At 58.8% G+C, this 20,672-nt stretch overlaps 1 protein-coding gene across 1 annotated transcript; it reads left to right on the top strand.

Moving 5' to 3' along the window:
- Positions 1 to 3,168: 3,168 nt before the first annotated feature.
- MFNG (MFNG O-fucosylpeptide 3-beta-N-acetylglucosaminyltransferase) lies at positions 3,169 to 18,975 on the top strand. Its single transcript, XM_040637492.1, has 8 exons — positions 3,169 to 3,660; positions 8,825 to 8,873; positions 9,241 to 9,343; positions 9,753 to 9,906; positions 12,819 to 12,904; positions 14,682 to 14,847; positions 16,593 to 16,678; positions 18,098 to 18,975. Exons 1-8 carry the CDS (start codon positions 3,406 to 3,408, stop codon positions 18,162 to 18,164), a joined length of 966 nt encoding a protein of 321 aa, XP_040493426.1. The 5' UTR covers positions 3,169 to 3,405; the 3' UTR covers positions 18,165 to 18,975.
- Positions 18,976 to 20,672: the final 1,697 nt, after the last annotated feature.

The raw sequence follows: 20,672 nt of genomic DNA, 5'->3' as shown, positions 1-20,672 counted from the left end.
TGTCTCCGTGATTCCACTCACGGGCCTCACACACATGTCTGTGTCCTTGTCCTTCTTGCCCCCCCAGGAGCATCTGAGCGCTCACTCCTGTGCTCTGGTTTACACACCCAGGTTCTCACGGCAGGCACATGAGGTCTCCTGGGTTCTCATTCCCTTCTGTTGAAGGAACCCCGAGCCCGGCCCGCATGCCCCTCCCCCCCAGCCCGCTCACATTTCTTGTGTATACCTCCCGTGTGGGCACCGTGGCTTCCCTGGCCCAGTGTGCCCCTCGCGTCTTCTCGTCACGTCTGTATCTGTGGTTCTCTCCTGTGTAAATGTCATGCCCCGCCCCCTGACACTTGGGCTCTAACACTCGTTGCCGGGAGCGCACCGAGGACCATGTTCTCACAGCGCCATCTCCCTGCAGTGACCCGCCTCTCAGAGGGACAGCGGGGAGAAGGCCGGCTGCTCCGTCACCAGAATGTATGGCTCGTTGATTTTTAACGGGCCTTTTTCACTCAGAATCTGCACATTATGGAACATTAAACTGTCATAGAAGCTGGTGGCCTTTTGCTTGCTGGCCTCCCTGGCCCGGGGCCCCCTCTCCACTTCCCCCACTTGTCCCCACCCCCAGATCAGGCTGATACCACCTCTCAGGCCCCTGCTTGCCCATGGGAAGGGTCAGATTTCGTTCCTGACTCATCTCAGAGCCGCCGGCCATCTGTGCTGGCATCACCTTACCTGTCCCCCAATGACCGAAAAAGGGCCCCACAGACAGGCCACCTCCACGCTCAGCCCTGCCTGCGTCTGATCCTCAAAGGAGCGTCCCCTGGAGAGGGGACACTGAGGCTAGCAGGGTATGGTCTTGGCTTAAGGAGCTCGGCTGCTGAGTCCTGGAGACCAAGAGCAAACCCTCTGCGCACAATCAGGGTGTGAGACCGTTCCACCAGTGAGAGGATGGTCCGGGCGGGATTACTACAGGGGCTGCTGCTTCCGCTTAGGGTCTGGGATGCCTTCAAGAAGTATTTATTGGACCTATGTGCCTAAGTGCTGTCCTTGGTCATCCTATGACTGCCTTCTGTCACAGTGATGAACTTGGGTCAGCCCCTGGAGGTTTGGGGGGAGTGGGTTACTAGGTGGAGGGAATCCCCAGAGCGAAGTCTCAGAAAATGGGTTGAATTTGGCCACCTGGGGAGTGGTAGGAAATGAGACTGGGAAGTCCCAAGTTCAGGGGTGGGGGCTGCGTATATCTTAGTGTCTTTTGAGGTCTGGCTGAGACACCATCTCCAGGAAGCCTGCTTGATTCTGCCAGGCCTTGGGACTTCTCAGCCATGCCATGGGCTGCCTTGTGGCAGGATGGTGGGTCTCTGAAGGTGGCTGTGGGCTCCCTGGGTGTGGAGGTGTTAATGCTCATTTGGGTAAACAAACGTCCCCACTTTCTCGCTGCGTGCCTGGCCCAGTGCTTGGTCTATGTACATATGAGTCTGGGTGACACTGCGGGACCTCAGTGAGGCAGCTGCCTTTATCTGGTCCCATGTTAGCTGTCCTTTTACTGTGGCAGAGAAGCCCACTAACCCCTTAATCCTCACCATGTCTTAATTTTGTCTCCATTTGTCAAACGATGAAATTAAAATTCAGAGAGGTGAAGTAACTTGCCCAGAGCCACACAGCTAGTAAGTAGCCCAGTCAGGATTTGAACCCTGGTCTTCATGGCATGAAGCCTGGGATCGTCTCTTGGAGATGCCATTCTGAGAGGATGGGCCATGAAGGGGCTTGGCACAGGGCTGGCCCACAGGAGGGGGATTCAAAAGAGTTGGTTCTCCTTTCCTCTCCCTCTGCAGGCCTAGTGCAGTCTTGGGCCACAGCAGGCTGAGTTCAATCCCCCAGTCATCTGTTACTTTCTTGCGTTTAATGAATATTTCTTGAGCTCCTACTATGTGCCAGGCACTGTTCTAGGCAGTGGGGATTCAGTGAATAAAAAAGAACTCCCTACTCCGATATACAAGACAGACAATAGATAAATAAAACATACAGGGTGTTGGAAGATAAAAAGTGCTATGGAGAGAACACAATGGAAAAAGGGGCCTGGAAAGGACAGGCCTGGGGTGGCTAGGAGCGAGGGGGTGGGAGAAGATACTGCAACTTTTAAAAAGTGGCCTGGGAAGTCCTTGTGGAGAACATGACAATTGTGTAGGTCTGAAGGAGCTGAGGGAGTGAGACGTGTAGACCTTGAGGTTTGAAAGGCCCAGGCAGGAACAGCATGTGCAAAGGTCCTGATGTGGGTGTGTGCCTGGACTGGCCAGAAGCCCAGTGGGTCTGGAATGGAGGGAGCAAGGGGAGAGTAGTAGAGGCGGGGTTGGAGGGAACGGGGAGCCAGTTCACACAGGATCTCTTGGTTGCTCTATGATCTTGGGCTTTTGTTTGGAGGGAGATGGGAGATGCAGCGTTCTAGCAGAGGAAGGATGAGATGTGAGTGACCTTGTGTCCAACCAGATGGAGGCAGTGGCTGGAGAATGCCCCCTGTCCCCGGCCTGGCTGGGAGAGAGGCAGCAATAAAGACTGCTGAGTGAGACGGGGTGCAGTGGGCTACAGCAGGACAGGCGCTCTTTGGGGCCTCCTGTGGGCCAGATGAGGCCCAGAGATCTGGGTTCCTCTGGCTCTGTGGCTGAGCTGCTGGGTCATCTTCGATCGTTCTAGGCCTTATATGCTCAGCTATCAACTGCGACTAGCAATCCTGGCGCTGTTGTGAAGCATCAAGGAGCTGGGCAAACTATTGTGGGCGCCCTGGAGGCTGGGAGGGGGCATCAGGAAAGGCTTTCTGGAGGGGGGAACCCTTGAGCTGAGCCTAACGTCCAAGTAGGATGAAGCTGGGTGAAAGGAACATGGGTGCCGATGGGGAGGATGGGGGAGGGCATCCAGGAGGACATACAGCGTGAGCAAAAGCTGGGAGGCTGGAGAGCAGGACACCATAAAACAATGGGTGTTGAATGCTGAGCTGACAGTCTCTGGGGAGTCGGGAGGTGGAAGGCCCCTTCCTTCCATGGGGCACGGAGGGTTTGTTGTTGTCCCCACCCCCACTGCAGCAGCTGGCCGGCCTGGGCAGGGGCTGTCCCTTCAGCAGAGCCTGTTCCAGCCACCTCTGGGGCTCCCTGGGCCGGCTCCGCCCCTTGGGCTGCGCTGGAGGCAGGGGCGGGGCCAGGCGCCCCAGAGCCCGGCCGAGCGCGGCGGGAGCAGGTGGAGGGCTGGCGGCGGCGAGGCTGCTGGGGCTCGGCCTCCGTGGCCTGAGCACCAGCTCCCATCTCTCCCCTCCTCGCCTGCCCCCGATGTCTACCAGACTTGTGCCTTGGCCAGGGCCCCCGCGGAACCAGCCTCCCCTCCCTGTCCGGCTGGGCTTCGGGGGCTGAGCTGTCTGGGGTCCCAGGGCCAATGCAGTGCCGCCTCCTCCGGGGCCTGGCCGGAGCCCTCCTCACCCTTCTGTGCATGGGGCTCCTCTCCCTACGGTACCACTCGAGCCTGTACCCACGGGGCGTGCGGGAGACCCCCGGGCTGAGCCCGCCAAGCCCTCTGTCCCCTGAGCTGCGGCTGCACGATGTCTTCATTGCAGTCAAGACGACCCGAGCCTTCCACCGCTCCCGCCTGGAGCTGCTGCTCGACACGTGGGTCTCCAGGACCAGGGAACAGGTGACAAGTGGGCAACTGTGGGCCCCAGGAGTGGGCCCCGGCCTGAGGGACTCACAGAGGCCTTTCTGTTGGGCAGGGGTCCCTGGCGGCCTCCAGGGAGAAGCTGCCCGCCCACCTGCCCAATCTGGGCTTGTCTTCCCACTCCTCCTTCCTCCCGGGACCAGGGGCTCCTACGGCCCTGCCTGAGCCCCTCACTGGCCCCGCAGCCAGGTGCTCCTCAGGCCCCCTGCTCCATGGCTTTCAGGGGCCAGGCCAAGCCCCTGCCCCAGGCTCCCAGTCCCTTCTGGGGGTTCCTCTCATCCCTGGCTGTTCTAGCACAGGGTTTGCTTCTGCCCACTTTTGCCCAGCCTGGCCATGGGGACTCGGGGGGGGGGGGTGCCGGGCAGCTGGGGTGAAGGCCTCTGAGAGGTCCTGACTTGGACGTGTGCTCAGGCCAGGCTGCCCCCAGCCCAGGCCCCGGCTACTGTCCCACTGCCCTGGCTGTGAGGGCGGAGAACACGGGCTGAGCCGCTGAGGACGGGAAGGTCTTGGGGGGGGGGCTGTTTGGGGGAGGGGGGTGGGGCAGGGGGCATCCTTTCAGAATTCCTGACAGCCCCTGCCCCTGTGTGGCTGCAGCCCAGGGCAGGCCCAGGGCGGCGGCCCCTCATCTCCTGTGCTCCTTTCCTGTGGGGCAGTTTGGGACGGAGCGGGGGAGGAAGGCAGTGAGGGTGGTGGCTGAACGATGGCGGGAGAGGTTAGGGTAGAGGTCTGCCCAGCATGTGGGATCGTGTGTATGTGCGTGTGTGCGTGTGTGTGCGCACACGTGGGTGCGCCCGCATGGAGCCAAAATGTCCGTGTTAGACAGACTATGACAAGAGGTGGGTGCATGACAGGGGTGTGTGGCTTATGTCTTTCTGGGGACAAGCTGAGTCCCTCTGGTTCTTGCCCTCCCCAGACCCAGTGCCCTCCCCAAGCAAAGTCAGTGATTTCGGAGTGTTAGGAACCATCTCTGGGGGAGGTGAAGGGGCAAGTTTACACACACACACATACACACACACACACACACACTCCCTATTGTGGCAACTGGCTCAGTGGGAGGAAGTAACTGAGCCTTTGGAGGGGGTTGGGGGCTCCTGGGAGACTGAAGAGCAGGGCGGTGATGCCTGCAGGAGCCCAGGGCCTTCTGGAGAGAGGGCACCCCCAGCCCCCGGTTTCCTGACCATGAGGTCCTAGCACCCTATTTAACCCTTTCTCCAGGGGGACCCCAGCACCCAGGTCCTTCCCTGGGGCCACCCCCTTAGCTTCTCCTCTTGGGGAGATTTTGGTTCCTCCTGCGGAAGCTGCCGAGCCTGGCCCTTCCCGCAGACCTTCCTGTTTATGGTGCTGCGTCTGTACCCGGGAGCCGGCCTCACGTGGTCTGAGGCCCCTTCCTGCCTTGTCTTGATCACCGTGGCGGTGCCCTTGCCCCGGATGAGGAAACTGAGGCCAGAGGGAGGAAGTGCATGTCAGCGGCACCCCGAAGGCCTGGGGCGCAGAGCCCTGTGGGACCCAGTCCCCTCCTCCCAGCTAGGGCCCTTCTTTCTCTGCCGAGACCCAGGATCCCAGAGCTACCTCGTCGCTGGGCTACAGGAGAGGGTCTTCGGGCCTCCAGCCTGGGTGGGCCTGGCAGGACCAGGTCAGCAAAGGAGAGGAAACAGCCACACACTCCGTGCCTCGAGCCCAATCCCCCAGCCCCCCAGGCCAGCGAGGCAGTCAGAGGGAGCAGCCGCCAGCTGCCAGCACCCAGGGGTGCCCATTGGATGCCTCACTCCGTTTAACCCGCACAACAGCCCCCAGTGGGACGTAGCGATAGTCCTGTTTTACAGGCGCGGAAACCGAGCTCCGTGAAGCGGCCGTAGGAGATGAATTCGCTCCATTGCGCAACACCCCTGCACCCCCAGCACGAGCGGTGGAGTCGAGAAGCCTGGTCCTTACTGCACAGTTGAGAAAAAGAAGGGTGCTCACACTGAGGAAGAGGAGGGGAGGCAGGGAGACACATTCTTACCACACTGCGTCTGGGGCCCCTTAGTCTCTACCCTGTGGCCCATCTCTCTCTGTGACCTTGGCTAAGGCCCTCCCCCTTTCAGCCCTCAATTTCCCCATCTGCACAGGACAGGAGGCTCTCGGAGCCTCTCTCAGCTCTGCCATCAGGAGCGGGCCTGAGCTGGTTAACTCCAGGGCTGGGCGCCCGCCCCAGCTGGTTAAGGGCGGCCGGGTGGCAGGTGGGCCTTTGTGGCGGCAGGCTGGGGCTCGCGTGGCCTTTGTCCCAGGCAGAGGGGGCGGGCTGGGGGAGGCCCGTTTTTGTGATCCGTGGGGGAGGCTTTTCCTTCCCCACAGGCCCCTCGAAGTTGGTGGGTGGGGGGTAGGGGCAGCAGTACCCGCCCCACATCTTCCCTCCTCTTCAGCAGATGGGCCCCAGCCCCCCTCCCCTGACCCCAGCGGGCTGCCTGTCCTTTTGTTCTCCTGTGAGGTTTTAACCATTGTCAGAGTCTCCTCCTTAAACAAATTACATGCAACCCTTGGCTCAGAGGAAACTCTGCCCACTGCTCTGTGCCAATCTCAGGGTTCCCAGGGACGGGAACACCAGCCCCATGTGCCCCGCCCAGCCCCCAGCCCTGCTGCGGGACCCCCTTCTTCCCCCTTCCCCCACTGACTCGGGCTTATTCCTCCATCAGCAAACATGCCCTGGCCCATTTGGCCCATGCTCCAAATTTCAGAGAGGTCCACTCTCTGGTGGCTGTTTGGTGGCCAACGTTTGCCAAGGAGCAGGGCAAGAAAGGCCTGATTTATTTCCCTGGCTCCTTGGGGGCTGTGTTGAAAACAGGCTTGGGGTGGGGGCAGGACAGCGCAGGGAGACCAGGGCAAAGGTGACTACAGCCAAGCCGGCAGGAGATGACCAGGGAGGGGCTGGGCCACCGGTGGCCATGGACGCTGCTGTGAAGAGGTCACATCCTCAGTGGTTTGAAGGTTGGGTGGGTGTGGGGTGTGAAAGAAAGAGAGGAGGCATGGTGACCCCAAGGTGTTGGGTCCCAGCAAGATGGGGAGCGCCCAGAGGAGCACAGGTCTGGGGGGGGGAGCTGGGGCACTGAGTCTGAGGCACCCGCTAGGCCCCCTGGGGAGAAGTTGTGGCTGCCGTGGGGTTTGATGGCTTCTTGACGGTGCTGAAAGCTGTGAGACCGAGAAGATGGCCAGTGTCGGGCCGCCCACGCTTTCTAAGCCATATCCAGGGACCTCCAGTGTTAGCTAAATCGGAAGGGGGGAGACACACCCCAGGGAGGGGGGCTCAGAAGGTGGGTGGTGCTCAAGCCTCTCGCAGGTGAGGCGGCTGCTGGGACAGGGAGGTAAATCAGAGCAGGCCTGCGCCCTTCACAATGTCACTGTCCGGTGGGAGAGACCGAAGGATAGATTTTCGTAACTGAGGGGCTGCTGTTACCGTCAGGAGGAACAGGTGGCTGAGGGGCACATGGGAGGGGTGTCAGGGAAGGCTTCCTGGAGGAGGTGATGACTGAACGAGGAGTTAGGAGGCAAGAAACGGGCACAGTGTGTGCAAAGGCTCAGAGGGGTGTGCATGTGTGTGGTACATTTGGGGAACTGAAAGTCCTTTGGCTTTAAGAGAAGGGGTGGGGCAGGAAGTGGTGAGATAGGCTGCATCAGGCACAGGGGCTGGGTGGCCCCTCACGACCACACTTAGGAGGCTGGCCTTTATCCCGAGGGCAGTAGGGAGCCACAGAAGGTGCTGGGAGGGGTGGTGGCTATGGGTCTGATCTGATTCTGGTCCTGGCAGGAAAACAGATCTGAAGGTCTTGCACTAATCCATCGAAAGATAGTGGCTCAGAAGGCCCATGGTTATGGGCCCTGGGGAGACAGAAGTCATTCCCTCGTGCCCCTTCCTGTGCCCAACCCTGGCTTCTGGCCTCCGGTGCCTCAGTTTCCCCTGAGATAAGAAGCAGAGCCTGACTTCGCTGCCATCTCTTTATTCTTCTTTCTCACATTATCTCACTTGACTGTCACAGCTACCACTACTCCCCATTCTCCAGCCGGGTAAACTGAGGCTCAAAGTAGGGGCTGATCTGATCTGAAGGGCTGGTTCCTGGAAACCAGGGAGAAGTTCGTGGCTGAGCAGGGAGGGGCATGCGGTTGGAGGCCCTGAGTCTGGAAGGAGGCAGGGCCAGCCCCGGGGTGGCCAGAGTGAGGGATGGGGACGGTGAGGGCCTTTAAACAGGTGGGATGCTTTCTCCTTGGTCCTCACTTGGAAAGAATTCAAAATTGTCCAGGCCTTGGGCAGGGCCACCTAAGGGTCAGAGGAAGCTCTTGCTGCGCTTGGCAGACGAGAGGATCTGTCCAGGCAGAGAAAGGCGCATGTGCTGGGCACGGTGTGGAATGGGGGTTAGACGGGTCTCCCCGCTGTGGGTCTGTCTTGCCACAAGCTGCCTCTCATTTGTCTCTCATTCAGTTTGTGTTCAATTTATCTAGGGCTTGAGTGGTCTCTACCTGCCTGGGGGGTGGCGAGGAGAGGTCTGAGGCCTGAGGGTCCAAATCCCAGTTCAGCAGTTGCCAACTCCACAACCGTAGCCTGTCCCTTAGCCTGAGTTTTGCCATCTCCGAGGGGAACAGGTCACCTGTCTTGAGGTTCGGGGAGGTCGCCGGGGACCAGGAGTGTGCAAGCTGCTGGTGGTCTGCTTCGGCAATCTGGGGGAGCTGGGGTTGGATCACGATGTAAAATGTCTTGAGATGCGTAAGGACCCTGCACCTGCCCAGGGAGTCTGTGCGGCTGTGTGTCCCAGGGTGTGGGTCTTTCCACAAAGAGTCTGTCTCCTGACAAAGTGTCTCGGGTTGTGTAAGTGTGGTGATCGAGAGGCCAGGTGAGACTGCAGTGTGTGTACGTGTGTGGGATAGAAGAGGGTGTGACTCTGGGAGGGTCCCACGGGCGCTGGTGTGCAAGGGTGCTCGTGCAAGTGCCACGGCGGCTGGTGTGTGCTGTGAGTCTGTGTTGTGTGTCTTGTAAGGGCGGGAGCTGAGAAAGTCTTGGTGTCTGAAAGCAGTGTGTGAGGATGTTGGGAGGGGGTGTGTCTGGCACTGAGGGGGTGTGTCTGTCACTGACGGGCCTTGGCCGACTCCGGTCCTGACTCTTCTTTCTCCTTTTTAGACATTTGTCTTCACCGACAGCCCAGAGGAAGCCCTCCAGGAGAGACTGGGTAACTCTGGGTGGGGAGGGGGCCCCTTAGCTGTTTCCATGCAAAGCTGGGGTGGCTGTCCCCTGGCCTGGGGTCCCCAGGAAACAGGGCTGCCTTCCGTTGGCATGTGGGGATTCCCCTCTGCCCAGGAGGGGAACAGGCTTCTTCCCTGGAGATGGGTGTGGGTGTGAGGAGGGGCTGTCCTGGACAGCACCCTGGACTCCTGGGGTCCTGGGAGGGTCAGCCCTTCCTGGCCTCAGTTTCCCCTTGTGTAAAATGGGAATGGGTGGGCCGCTCTAGGCTGAGATCTTGCTCTGCATTCTCAACAGTGTGCAGGGCTGTGGGGAGGACCTGGGCAGGGTCCCCTGACTTGTCCCCACTTCTCCAGGGTCCCACCTCGTGGTCACCAACTGTTCTGCTGAGCACAGCCACCCTGCCCTGTCCTGCAAGATGGCTGCTGAGTTTGACACCTTCTTGGCCAGCGGGCTGTGGTGAGTGCACCTGGGTCTCTGGGGGCAGGGTGTCTCGGTCTAGTTCCTGAATGGGGTGTTGTGTCAAAAAAGTGAAGTCGGCTCTGTCCTGTGAATTTAATCATGTAAAAGCCTCCTGGGGTCTGTGTCGGGGCAGACGGTCTGGGTTCTAGTCTTGCCATTTACTGGCTGTGTGACCTTGGGCAAGTGTCTGAACCTTTCTGAGCCGCGGTCCCCACCTGTTAAGTGGGCACACTTTCCTCAGGAGCTCACACAAGATGCTGTCTGGCTCAGAGCCTGGGCCTTCTGTGTTAGCTACTCTCACTGCCTCATTTTGCTGGCTGGTTATGGGGGCGCAGGGGGAGTCTGGCTAGCTGGCAGCCCTTGGGAACCCTCCTCCAAGCTTACCATCCCCCTTCTGTCCCCACAGGTGGTTCTGCCACGTGGATGACGACAACTATGTGAACCCAAGGGCATTGCTGAAGCTGCTGAAAGCCTTCCCTCAGACTCACGACGTCTACGTAGGCCGGCCCAGCCTGAACCGGCCTATCCGCGCTTCTGAGCCGAGGCCCCACAACCGCACGGTAGGTCTCTTCCTTCCTCCTTGGTGCATGTGGCCAGGCGGGGGGCGGAGCCAGGCAGGGGCGGGGCCAGGTGGGGGGGCGGGGCCACGGCCCTGGCGGAGTGAGGTGGCCTCTCCGGCTTTCATATTTGGTCTCCTTGCTGTGTGTTTGGGGTGGTGACTTCGCCGCGGATCCTGTCTTCTCTGTGAAATGGGGAGACTGAGATAAAGCAGGTGAGGCGCAGACTCCGGCACATAGTAGGGCCTCAGTCACTGAGGAGCAGGGGCTCGTTCTGGTCACACAGGGGAGTGGGGGCAGGGGTGTGTGTGTTGGGGGGGTGGTGAGCTGAGGCTGCCTGACTCCATGGCAGGGCTCCTAGCCCCTGGTATCGTCATGTAACTGTACCGGCTGTTCAAATGCCGGAGACTGCTGGGCCACGTGGTAAATTGCGCTGCCCCCAAGCCCCTGAGCACTCCCCTCCCCTCCGCACCCCTCCTTCCTCCAGACTTCACTGACCCACAATGAAATAGTGACACCTGGCACAATGGGGTCCCCAGCACCAGCTTCAGCTCCAGACCTAGATGGACGCTAATGAGGGCTGTGAGATTTAGGAAACAAATAAACCCCAAAACAGGATAATAGTGAAATTGGACTTTCAGATAAACAAGGCAGCATTTTGTAGTGTAAGTGCATGGTTTTTTCCTGGTCTCCAGGACACACCAGGCTTCCGGTGTTGGTGTGGCCCAGGCCCTAGGGAGCTCCCTTGGCCCCAGGGAAAAGGCTAGTTAGGGGGTCCCCCTCCCTAGAGGCAGCACGGGGAGCAGGAGCTGGGCCCCGCCGTGGGGCTGTCTGCCTCCCCGGCTCACCATCTGCTTCATTAGGGAAACCAAGAGCAGGAAACACACAACCTTAATTATCAGCAGCTAATCGGCCTCTGAGCCCTAATTAAATCCTCCTGGGCCCTGGGGGTGTGTGCGTGAGTCGACTCTAGGTGAGCGAGGGGTGCCCCAGGCCCCCACACGGCCACGTGCGTGGTGAGAACGCTGCTCTGGAGCCCGGCTCCCTGGCTTCACGTGACAGTTCTGCCACCTCCTGGCTTCCTGACCTTTGCTCAAGTCACCCCAGCTTTCTGGGCCTTAGTTTCCTTATCTGCCAAATGGTGATAACCATCCCCACATAATAGGATGGTTGTGAGCAAAAAGGGAACATTAAATGAGGTCCCCTGCCCAAGTGCTTGGAATGGGACCTAGTGTGTGATGACACTAGGAAATGTCAGCGGTCGGTACCCAGTCGAGCTCTGCCTTTGTCCCGGGCCTCCTCCTTCCTGGGCAGGTTCGGCACCTGCTGGGCACACGCAGGCCCTGTCCCCACGGGCACTAATCCCCTCCTTGCACACACTCCACCGGTGGGATCCCTAGACTCTGCCCCAGAGTGTCCCAGCCTGTTTGGATTCTGGGGTACCCCCTGGGCTGTGTGGTGTAGGGGGGACAGCAAACGGGGGACAAGAGTTCCGGCTCAGGCTCAGTCCCAGCTCTGGGACCTCAGGCTAGTGACCTCCCTTCTCTGCACCCCGTCACCTCCTCTGTGGCACAGGACGTGCACATCAGTGCTCAGGATTAGGCACTTCTACTGTTACTGCTGTCGTTCCTTCAATTATCTGGGAGCAGAAGCCCTGGACCCACAGGTCATTAAATAAGCATCCATGGGGCACCTGCTGTGTTCAGAGACTTAAGAACTCGTTCATTCTGCTTAGAGGCCCGACCTCTATCTAAGAGGGTGGCATTTCCAGAAGTGGCTCATAGAGGTCTTTAGAAGGAGGACATAGGGCCAGCAACACTGAAGCAGAGGTGCTCACAGGTGACAAATCTGAGGCCCAGAGGGGAGCAGCGACTTTCTCAAGGTTACACAGCTGGGCAGTGGAGGAGGCTGAGGCCCCAGAGTCGGGCTTTCCAGCTTTCTGCCCCGGGTTCTTCTCACTGCTGCATCATGGGAGATAACCCAACCCCATGCAACATGCATCAATTAAGCACCAACTGTATACTTGGGAGAAGGTAACCGTAGGGAACTTGTGGGTCAAGAGATAGTACAGCTGAAAGGGAGCAGTGTTTGCCAAAAGCCTTAAAGAAATTCATGAGTTGTGACTTCATGGGGCCTCACAGAGGAGGCGGGGGCAGAGAGTTATTTAAACCCCAAGGGAGGTTATCGGTTCCTGAGATTGAGATGTCAAGGGGTGTGCTGGCCTTGGGGGCTCACAGGCCTGTCAGTCCTCTCTTTACTTTGTTAGAGGCCTCATTTTCTCCTTGTGCAGAAAAGCTTTCTCAGTCCCAGGAGCTGGAAGTGGTGAGGCCAGTGCAGTCACCCAGGCTTGGTATTGGTGGCTTCAGGACTACCGTCCCCAAGCCTGGTGACCCTGCAGAAAGCATCTCTTCCTCCCAGGGAGCATATGGAGTTCAGGGAGGAACTCGGATTGGCTGGCCTAAGTCATGTGCCCATCACTGAGCCAATCACTGGGCCAGAGGGTGTGGCCTTGTGATCTACCCTTCCTGGGGCACCTGCCCACCTCTGTGGCCCAGGGGAGCAGGTGCTGTGTTTGGCAGCCTCTCCTGAACCACCTCGGGTGAGGTGGAGGCATTTCTCTGGGGAAAGGGGTAAGGTGCTAGGCGGACAAATCGGATACATATTCTCTTTAACTGAAATCCAGCCAGACTGGGGTCTAACTGGGGACCCCATCACTTTTAATTAGTCATGTGACTTTGGGTTTCCGTTTTCTTGTCTATAAAATGGGTGTAATAGTGTCAGACTGTAGCAAGACTTCAGTGAAAGGTGAAATAAAAAGGTTTTGAGCCATGTGGTTGGGGGTCAGGGGTGGCCCGGCCGTTGCCCCCACCCCCAGTCTCACCCTGCCCCTTGGCCCTCCCCACCTCTCTCCCCAGAGGCTGGTACAGTTCTGGTTTGCCACGGGGGGTGCTGGCTTCTGCATCAACCGCAAACTGGCTTTGAAGATGGCCCCGTGGGCCAGGTAAGCAAAGCCCCACAGGCGGGTGGGGGAGAGTAAGGCCTGGTGTGTGTGTGGGGGGCTTTGCAGCAGGAAGGGCTTGAGAGTGAGCTCGGGAGAAGCTGCTTCTCATTCATGCTGTGTCACAGAGTTACACAGTTAGTGGTGAGCAAGCCACCTGCCATCCTGCCCTCAGAGCACTCTGCCACACAGGCGAGTTGTGTGATCTCTGGGAGCCTCAGTGCCCCCATCTGTAAAATGGACCCGATAATATGATAGCTAATGGTTGGCATGAGGGTGAAATGGGAAACTGTTTAGGGTGGCACCCAGTCCCTAGTGTCACAGGGGAGGTGAAGGCCAAGTGTAGAGCATTCAGAGGAAGGAAGTAGGGGTTCTGCTTGGGGACAGGAGGAAGGCTTCCTGGAAGAGGTGGCCTTTGAACTGGGATGGCCCTAGAGGCCCCCGAGTGAAGGGGTTCCTGGGGGTGGTAGAAGCCCCCATTATGGGATGAGGGTACTGGTATTCTAGAGAGGAAGGGGCAAAGGCCTGGCCTCTTGAGGTCTGACAGGCTGTTGTTATTACCAGCAACATGCGTGTCGCTACCTTGTACTGGGGGCTGTCTCTGAGCCAGGCCAGTGTGTCAGCCTTGTTTCCACAGCTAAGGAGACTGAGGTGTGAGAGGTTGGGCAAGTGACTGGTCCAAGGTCACCTAGGTCCAAGGTCACTCAGCTGCTGGGTTCGGATCCAGGGCCCACCTGCTTTGCCACTACACCACCCTGACCTGCTCTGACCTGGATGGGAAGGGGTCCTCCAGGGGGGACCTCGGGCCCTGGTTGGGAATGGTAATGCTGTCCTAGGGCTTGTCCACAGCAGATGTGCACACATGACCGGGGTCCTCCCTGTGCCGGGTGCCCCCATCTGGGCTTCTTCCCACCTGTATGGTATATTTGTGTGAATTGGAAAAAGTACCCGCCTTGGGCAGTGGCGACCCTCGGGCACAGCCTGGGATGGGGACGGAAGGCCGGGTTTCTGCACCCCCTGGGTGCCTCAGTCAGGCCTTCTGTGCAGCGGGGCGGCCTGCCCAGCCTGGCCCCCAGGGGTGTTCGTGGGGTATGCAGTCCGGTGATGCCCCTCCCAGGGACACTGCCCCTTCCCTCCTCCACATCTGGCTGACTCCAGCACGTCCTGTAAGACTCCATTTAAAGCCTGCTATTGCCACGATTAAATAAAAAGCAAAACAAAAGATGGCCACCTCCTCTGGGAAGCCCCCCTTACCCTCCCTGTGTCTCCCAGGCTCCATGCTTCCCTCTGACTTAGTGCCAGTCCTGCTCTGACATGACCTGTTCGTTTGTTTCCCCTCAGAATGGGGGCTGCTGTCGAGGGCAGGAAGCTTTTCTTTCCCATCTCTGTCTCCACAGCCCTGGCACGGTCTCACGGCGCCGGGTGGCCTCACGAGCTCAGCAATGAATGAATGAGTGAATGACTGTAAAGAAAGGAAGGGATACATTTATGAAGGGCTTCTTCTTGCCATTCTTCCACTTAATCTTCACAGTAGCCCAGTGAGGGCAGGGCCATTATCATGCCCATTTCACGGAAGAGGATGCTGAGGCTCCCCTGGTCTGTGGCTTGCCCAAAGTCACCCAGGGCGCAGGAGGCAGATGCTGGAGCTGAAGCTCTGCTCCACCCCTGCCCCCCACTCCCCCGGCCCCGGTGGAAGGAGGGGAGGGCCTTCCGGGAGGCAGGGGGAGCTCTGGGTGCTGAGGGTATGCACCAGCGGCCACAACGGGGGTCTGTCTCTCAGTGGCTCCCGCTTCGTGGAAACGTCCGCCCTCATCCGGTTGCCTGACGACTGCACTGTGGGTTACATCGTCGAGTGCAAGCTAGGCGGCCGCCTGCAGCCCAGCCCCCTCTTCCACTCTCACCTGGAGACCCTGCAGCTGCTGGGGGCTGCCCAGCTCCCAGAACAGGTGAGCTGGCCCCGGGGCAATGGAGGAGTGGTGCTTGGGGGGGTGGCTATCCCCTACTGTTGGGGAAACTGAGGCCCAAGGTGGGAAAGGACCTTCAGACGGGCCTACAGTGACTCAAACCTCTCCACCTCCAACCCTAAAGGGTTAGCATTTGTGATGCTCAAACGCTTTGGTCTGGTCCCCGAACGCTGGCTGGAATGGCCTGCACGGACCAGGCAAAGCTTGCCTCAGGTTCAGACCGTCCCCTCCCTCTGTTCCTTCTCTAGTCTTCCATCCCCCCACATCCCTCCATAGGGGTCAGGCCTGCCCTTTCCAACTAGGCCTGTCGGTTGTCCCACCTTCATCAAAGCTCACTTGCCCGCTGCTGCCCTGCTTTCTTTCCAACCCAGATGTTGCTGGGAAGGAGCAGGTGCTTAGTGGGAAACCTCAGGAATAATGTCTGGCTGGGGGACGGGGACCCCGTTCTACCACCTGGCAAGCAACGATTCCATGGAGTTCCAGCCGGCTCTGCCTTGCACACGTGGCTCTCCTACTCGTGGGTGGCCAGTCCTGTAGGGGATCCTGGCTGGGAAAGCCCCTGGGATCGTCCACCCTCAGGGCGAGTCAGAACCCTTTGGTAGCAAGGGACACAAATGCAACACAGACTGGTCGAACAAGCAAGGACATGTAGGGGCTCATGAGCCTGAGAACCTGGGGGCTGGCTTGCTAATTCTGGCTGCGTCTGCGTGCTCAGACTGTCCCCCACTCCGGTCTGTTTTCCCTGACATTGGGCTCAGCCTCAGGCAGGCTCACCCCTCCGGCGGGCAAGATGGCAGCTCCAGGTTTCCACCCCACCCACAGGAGGAGAGCCCCTCCTTTGGTCGCATCCCAGGGCTGGGACTCATCGGGTTGGAAGGCCTGCTTATGTCACATGACCTGTCTCCTACCTGGGCCAAGAGTCAGTGTTGATTGGCCAGGCCTGGAATTGGGGTGCAGGGTTGGCCCCAATAAGACCGCAGGGCCTGAATCCAGAAAAGGGGACCAGATTTTGGGCAGCCAAAACCAGGTACCCCAATGGCTGGGATTTTCAGAATACCCATCACATCAGGCACCGTGCTGTGGCTCCGTCTGCTTTAACTGCCTGGTTCCTTCCAACATTTGCATGAGACCAGCACTAACATTCCCATTCTGTAGGTAGGGAAACTGAGGCCCAGAGGGCTGAACTAACCATGGCACAGCTAACCTAAGGCAGAGGGGGATTTGAACCCTGCCCGGGTGACCCCTATGCCCACAGTCTTTAATCGCTGTGGTCAGCTGCCTCTCGACCAGGGGCATTATCCCACATCCTCATTGCACGCAGAGTAACCCAAGGCTCCGGGTGGAGAGGGAGAGGCAAGGTCTCACATGAGTCTCAAGAAACCTCTGTCCAGGCATGGAGTTTACTGGAAGGGTGCTTTCCTCTCTTGAGACTCAGTTTCCTGGTCTGTAGGCAAGGGACTCGTTCCAACTCTCAGATAAGGTGGACGCTGGGGATGCAAACAGGGTCTGGGCACGACAGTGTCCCACAAGCTTGAAGTGCCTTGCGGAGTGGGGTGGGCTCCTCCGTGAGCCCTATGGTGGAATTTCAGGTGCCGAGGCAGGCTCCCTGCGCCCCTCCGAATGCCTTACGGGCCTTCCCTGCTTCTGCCCAAACACCGAGCCTTTGTGGGGTCCCCAGTGGGCCACCCTGCCAACCTTCACTTTCTTCTCCGCTTTTCTCTGCCCAGGTCACCCTCAGCTATGGTGTCTTTGAGGGGAAGCTCAATGTCATTAAGCTACAAGGCCCCTTCTCACCTGAAGAGGACCCATCCAGGTGAGTCTGGGGGCTCAAACTGTAGGATCGGAGGAGTGGGGGCTGAGTCCAGGCGTCCAAACATAGGGGAACCTGGAGGGAGGGGAGGCCCTGGTGGCTCGCAGCACGGAGCCGGGAATGCAGGGAGTGGATTTCAGTCTCTGTCCTGCCCCAGGATTGCTGTGTGACCTTGGGTGAATACCTTGCTCTCTCTGAGCCTCCACCTCCCCATTTGTAACACAGGGAGGCTGGGTGTCATGGATCTGAAGGGCTATCCCGGCCCTGATCCTCTGGGACTCCTCAGGAGCCCCTGGAACACTGAAGTGTCTTCACTGAGCGAAGGACACGCTCTAATGGAAGAACTTCAGGCCCCGGTGGGAAGCTTGTATTTGAGCTTTTGTAGGCTCTCCGTTTCTCCGATACTCCGATACTCCGATACTCCTCAGTGGGTAGATGGTTGGGAAGGAGGCTAACATGGCGCCCGGGCATCTTCCGGTTCTGCCCCCACACAGGCCACAGGGAGGCTGGGGCTGTTCGGCTCGGGCCCGGCGGCTGTAGAGCATCCAGACGGCAGCCTGTGCCACCCTGTGGTGGGAGGACAGGCCCGCCGAAGGAAGTGGCAGCAGCCATTGTGGCTGAGATGCAGGGAGAGAGGGGGCAGGGGACCCCCCAAGGCCCTGTGGGCTCTGTCTGGCCTTCGCTTTTATCTGGAGTATGGAACCCTTGGGGGAACCAGGACTCCTGGCTCTGAAGTTCTGCAGAGCTGTCTGTCTGGGGCAGAGAGCTCACGACTGTTTAAGGGGCCCTGGGGCGGGGCTGCATTGAACAACTTAGACATTACAAGGAGACAGAGTTTGGCTCAATATAGGAAAAAAATTCACATTTCTAAGATGAAAGGAACCACCTTCTAATCGGGTGAGCTCCCCATCAGTGCAAGGGCAGAAGCTATGGCTAGACTGCCAAGAGGTTTAAGATGTGAGATTCTCTCTGAGCCTGAAGATTCTAGAATCTAAAAGTTCCTGCTTAATAGGACTGGAGCCGACTGGGGACTTAGATACATGTGATCGGATAGTCTGGCCTCAGTTGGGATCTCTTTGTGGCATCTCTGGCCTTTGAAGTCTGGAAGTCTGGAAACTGGTGGTTTCCATAAGGAACCCCCCCCCCCCCAGGGACATCTGGAAATGCCTGGAGACATTTTTGATTGTGACAGTTCAGTGGGATTCTACTGGCATCTCGTGGGTAGAGGCCAGGGGTTCAGCTAAACATCCAGCAATGCACAGGACACCCCACAACAAAGAATGATCTGGTCATAAGTTTTAATAGTGCTGAGGGGGTCAAATTCTGCTCCAAACTGTCTCTGTGACATGGGCTCCCCAGGCGCCCGTGGAGTGAGCGTGGGAGTCGGGGTGACCATCTTGTCCATTTCTGGTCTCTCCACAGGTTCCGTTCCCTCCATTGTCTCCTCTACCCAGATACTCCTTGGTGTCCACAGCTGATGGCCAGATGAACCCTGAACTGCTGGGCCAAGTTGGGGCTGAGGCTTCTGGTTGTCCTTGGGCTCCCCAGGAGGCCTTGGGGACTTGTGGCAAGCACCCTTTGGTAGGGAGTCCCTGGCAGGGCCTCTTGAGTGGTGGGTCAGCCCAGGATTGGATGGTGGCTGGTGGTGAAGGCTTCCTAGGCCCCTGGAAGGGGTTTTGGACAGCCCAGAGAACAGGTGCACCAGGGGAGGGCCAGAGAGGCCCCAGGGGCTGGGCTTCTATGGGCCTTGGGTGGCTGAATTGAATAAGCCTAGGGGGGGCCTTCGGGTGGGGTCTGGCCTCCACCCCCAGGTCTGGTCTCTGTCATTCCCCTAGGGTCAAGCACTGGGCCACCCACTCCTGGCTCCCTTGGCTGGATCCCCAACCGCTGAGGGGACCCAGGTGGAATAAGGGCAGAGCCCGGGGTCTGTGGCAGGGACCGTCATTGCTGACCAGTGTCCAGCTCCTTGCTCCGACCCCTTGCTAACAGATCCCATTTTGTTTGGGGTGGCAGCTTGCCCAGACCCAGATGGTGGATCATGATGGATCCCAGCCCATCACGACGATCCTTTTGCTCACTTACCCAGCCTCCCTTGCTCAGTCTGTTAGTGTGACTTAAACAGACCAATGGAGAGGCTTCTGGGGAAGATTTTGCAGCCCCATACCGCATCTTCATGCTGCGGACGTGGGTGTGATGTCTGGATCAGGGGCGGTTGCCCAAGGAAAGGCCGTGACAATCACATACACATGTCCCTTTTGGCAACTGGTTCGGTAAGAAAATTAAACCCTGACTTGTTTCAACCTCCCTTGGTCCAGTTTTCTGTTACGTGCGGCCAATGTGTTCCTGATGGGGGCAGGCTCTTAGATCGGCCTGTCCCGGTGGTGATGGTGGTGTTGATTTGGGTCCTGAGATGTCCCTGCTCTGCCTTTGCTGGTTGTAGGTATGACCTTGAAGCATCCACTTGGCCTCTCGGGCCTGTGTGCACATTTTACAGAAGAGAGAAGGAACCCCTTCTCCGTGGGCTGATATCTGGGCGAAATGAAAGCGTGTTCGTGAAGGGCTGTGCACAGAGTCCGGCACGGAGAAAGAAGGGTTCTGTGAGCAGGGACTGTTCCTAGCATGTGCTCAAGTCACGCTGAGCCAGGGTGTGTGAGGGTGTGCATGCGGTTGTGGTGTGGTGTGTCCCCTTTCTACACAGGTCTGTGCGTAAGGACACATGTGTGGTGTATGTATGTGTTGGTGCCCACGTCACACACGTGTGTGTACAACGTACACACGTGGGACTGGGTGTGCGCCACGAGGCGTTAGTATGCCGGGAGCGACTCCTCCTTCTCTCTGCCTTTGGAGCCTGGGTCGGGAGTAGCCAGAGGATTAGGAGAGGTAGAGTGGAGACGCGGCCAAGGGAGTCCACCTCTGGTGTCAGGTAAAGGGGCAGTTTGACCGCTGGGGTAGGAGACGAATCAATGCTAGGATCGCAGGTCCCCAAGACGCTGCCTGAATGAATGAAACGGTCATGGTAGAAGCTCAGGAATGCTCACGCCAAGGTTGGGGAGGCTTAGGGATGGGTGGGACGTGGGAAGTTGGGGCCACCATAGAGCTCTGGGCTGGGGGTAGGAGGGAGGACAGAGCAGAGATCCCGAGGGAGAGTCGGGCCCTAAGCCAGGCAGCCAAGGCTGGGGGCTCCTTGGAGCGCACCCCTTTCAGCCCTTGGAGGACCTTGTCCCTCAGGCATCTCTGTCCGGGACAGCCGGAACCACGGAGCACTGCAGCCTCAGCCCTGGTTTTCCAAGGAGGAGCTTGAGGCTCAGAGAGGGACCACCACGTGCCTGAGGTCACACAGCAGGTCCAGTGTAGAGTTGGGCTGCTTGGGCTTTTGCAAAGCCTCCTTTCTCTCTGGGCTAAGCTAATGCTGGGTTTGTGGGACGGGAACGGAGTAGGGGTGGCCCTGGCTCTGCTGCAGCCCTGGTGGGGGATGGACTGGTGTGTTCCACAGCTGTTGTCCTCTCCACCCTGTACGCGGGAGGCTGCCGGCCGGCCTGCTTTTAGAAGCAGCAGCAGCAGATTTGCGGGTTGTTCCCAGATCCTGGGGGTCGGGTGGAGGGAACAGGACTCGGGCCATCTGCTGCCTCCATTGTCCCAGAATAGCTGTGGTAGGGAGGGGGAGCAGAGTCAGCAAGAATCAGAATTGGGATGGAGGAAGGGGGGGGTGTCTGGTTTTAACCCTTTGCCTGTCTGTGTGGGAGAGTTTGAAGCTGCCTGCACTCCGGACGGAGGTGACCCACGTGGGCCCCACAGGCAGGGCTGGCAGTGGGGGAGAGAGACAAGGGTGGACCACCCTGTACTGGTCTTGAGGTGCCCCTGGAGCAGGTATTATTCCCATTTGATAGATGAGGAGACTGAGGCACAGAGAGGGAGAAGCCCCTTGGTCCGGGTCACAGGGCTTAGAGGTGCCAGAACCAAGGCTTGAGGCCACCTGGGTCTGCAGTGGTCACCTCAG

This window comes from Ursus maritimus, unplaced genomic scaffold, assembly GCF_017311325.1.
Source record: "Ursus maritimus isolate PB19 unplaced genomic scaffold, ASM1731132v1 scaffold_21, whole genome shotgun sequence".
Taxonomy (NCBI): domain Eukaryota; kingdom Metazoa; phylum Chordata; class Mammalia; order Carnivora; family Ursidae; genus Ursus; species Ursus maritimus.
This window is presented reverse-complemented; position numbering and strand designations above follow the sequence as displayed.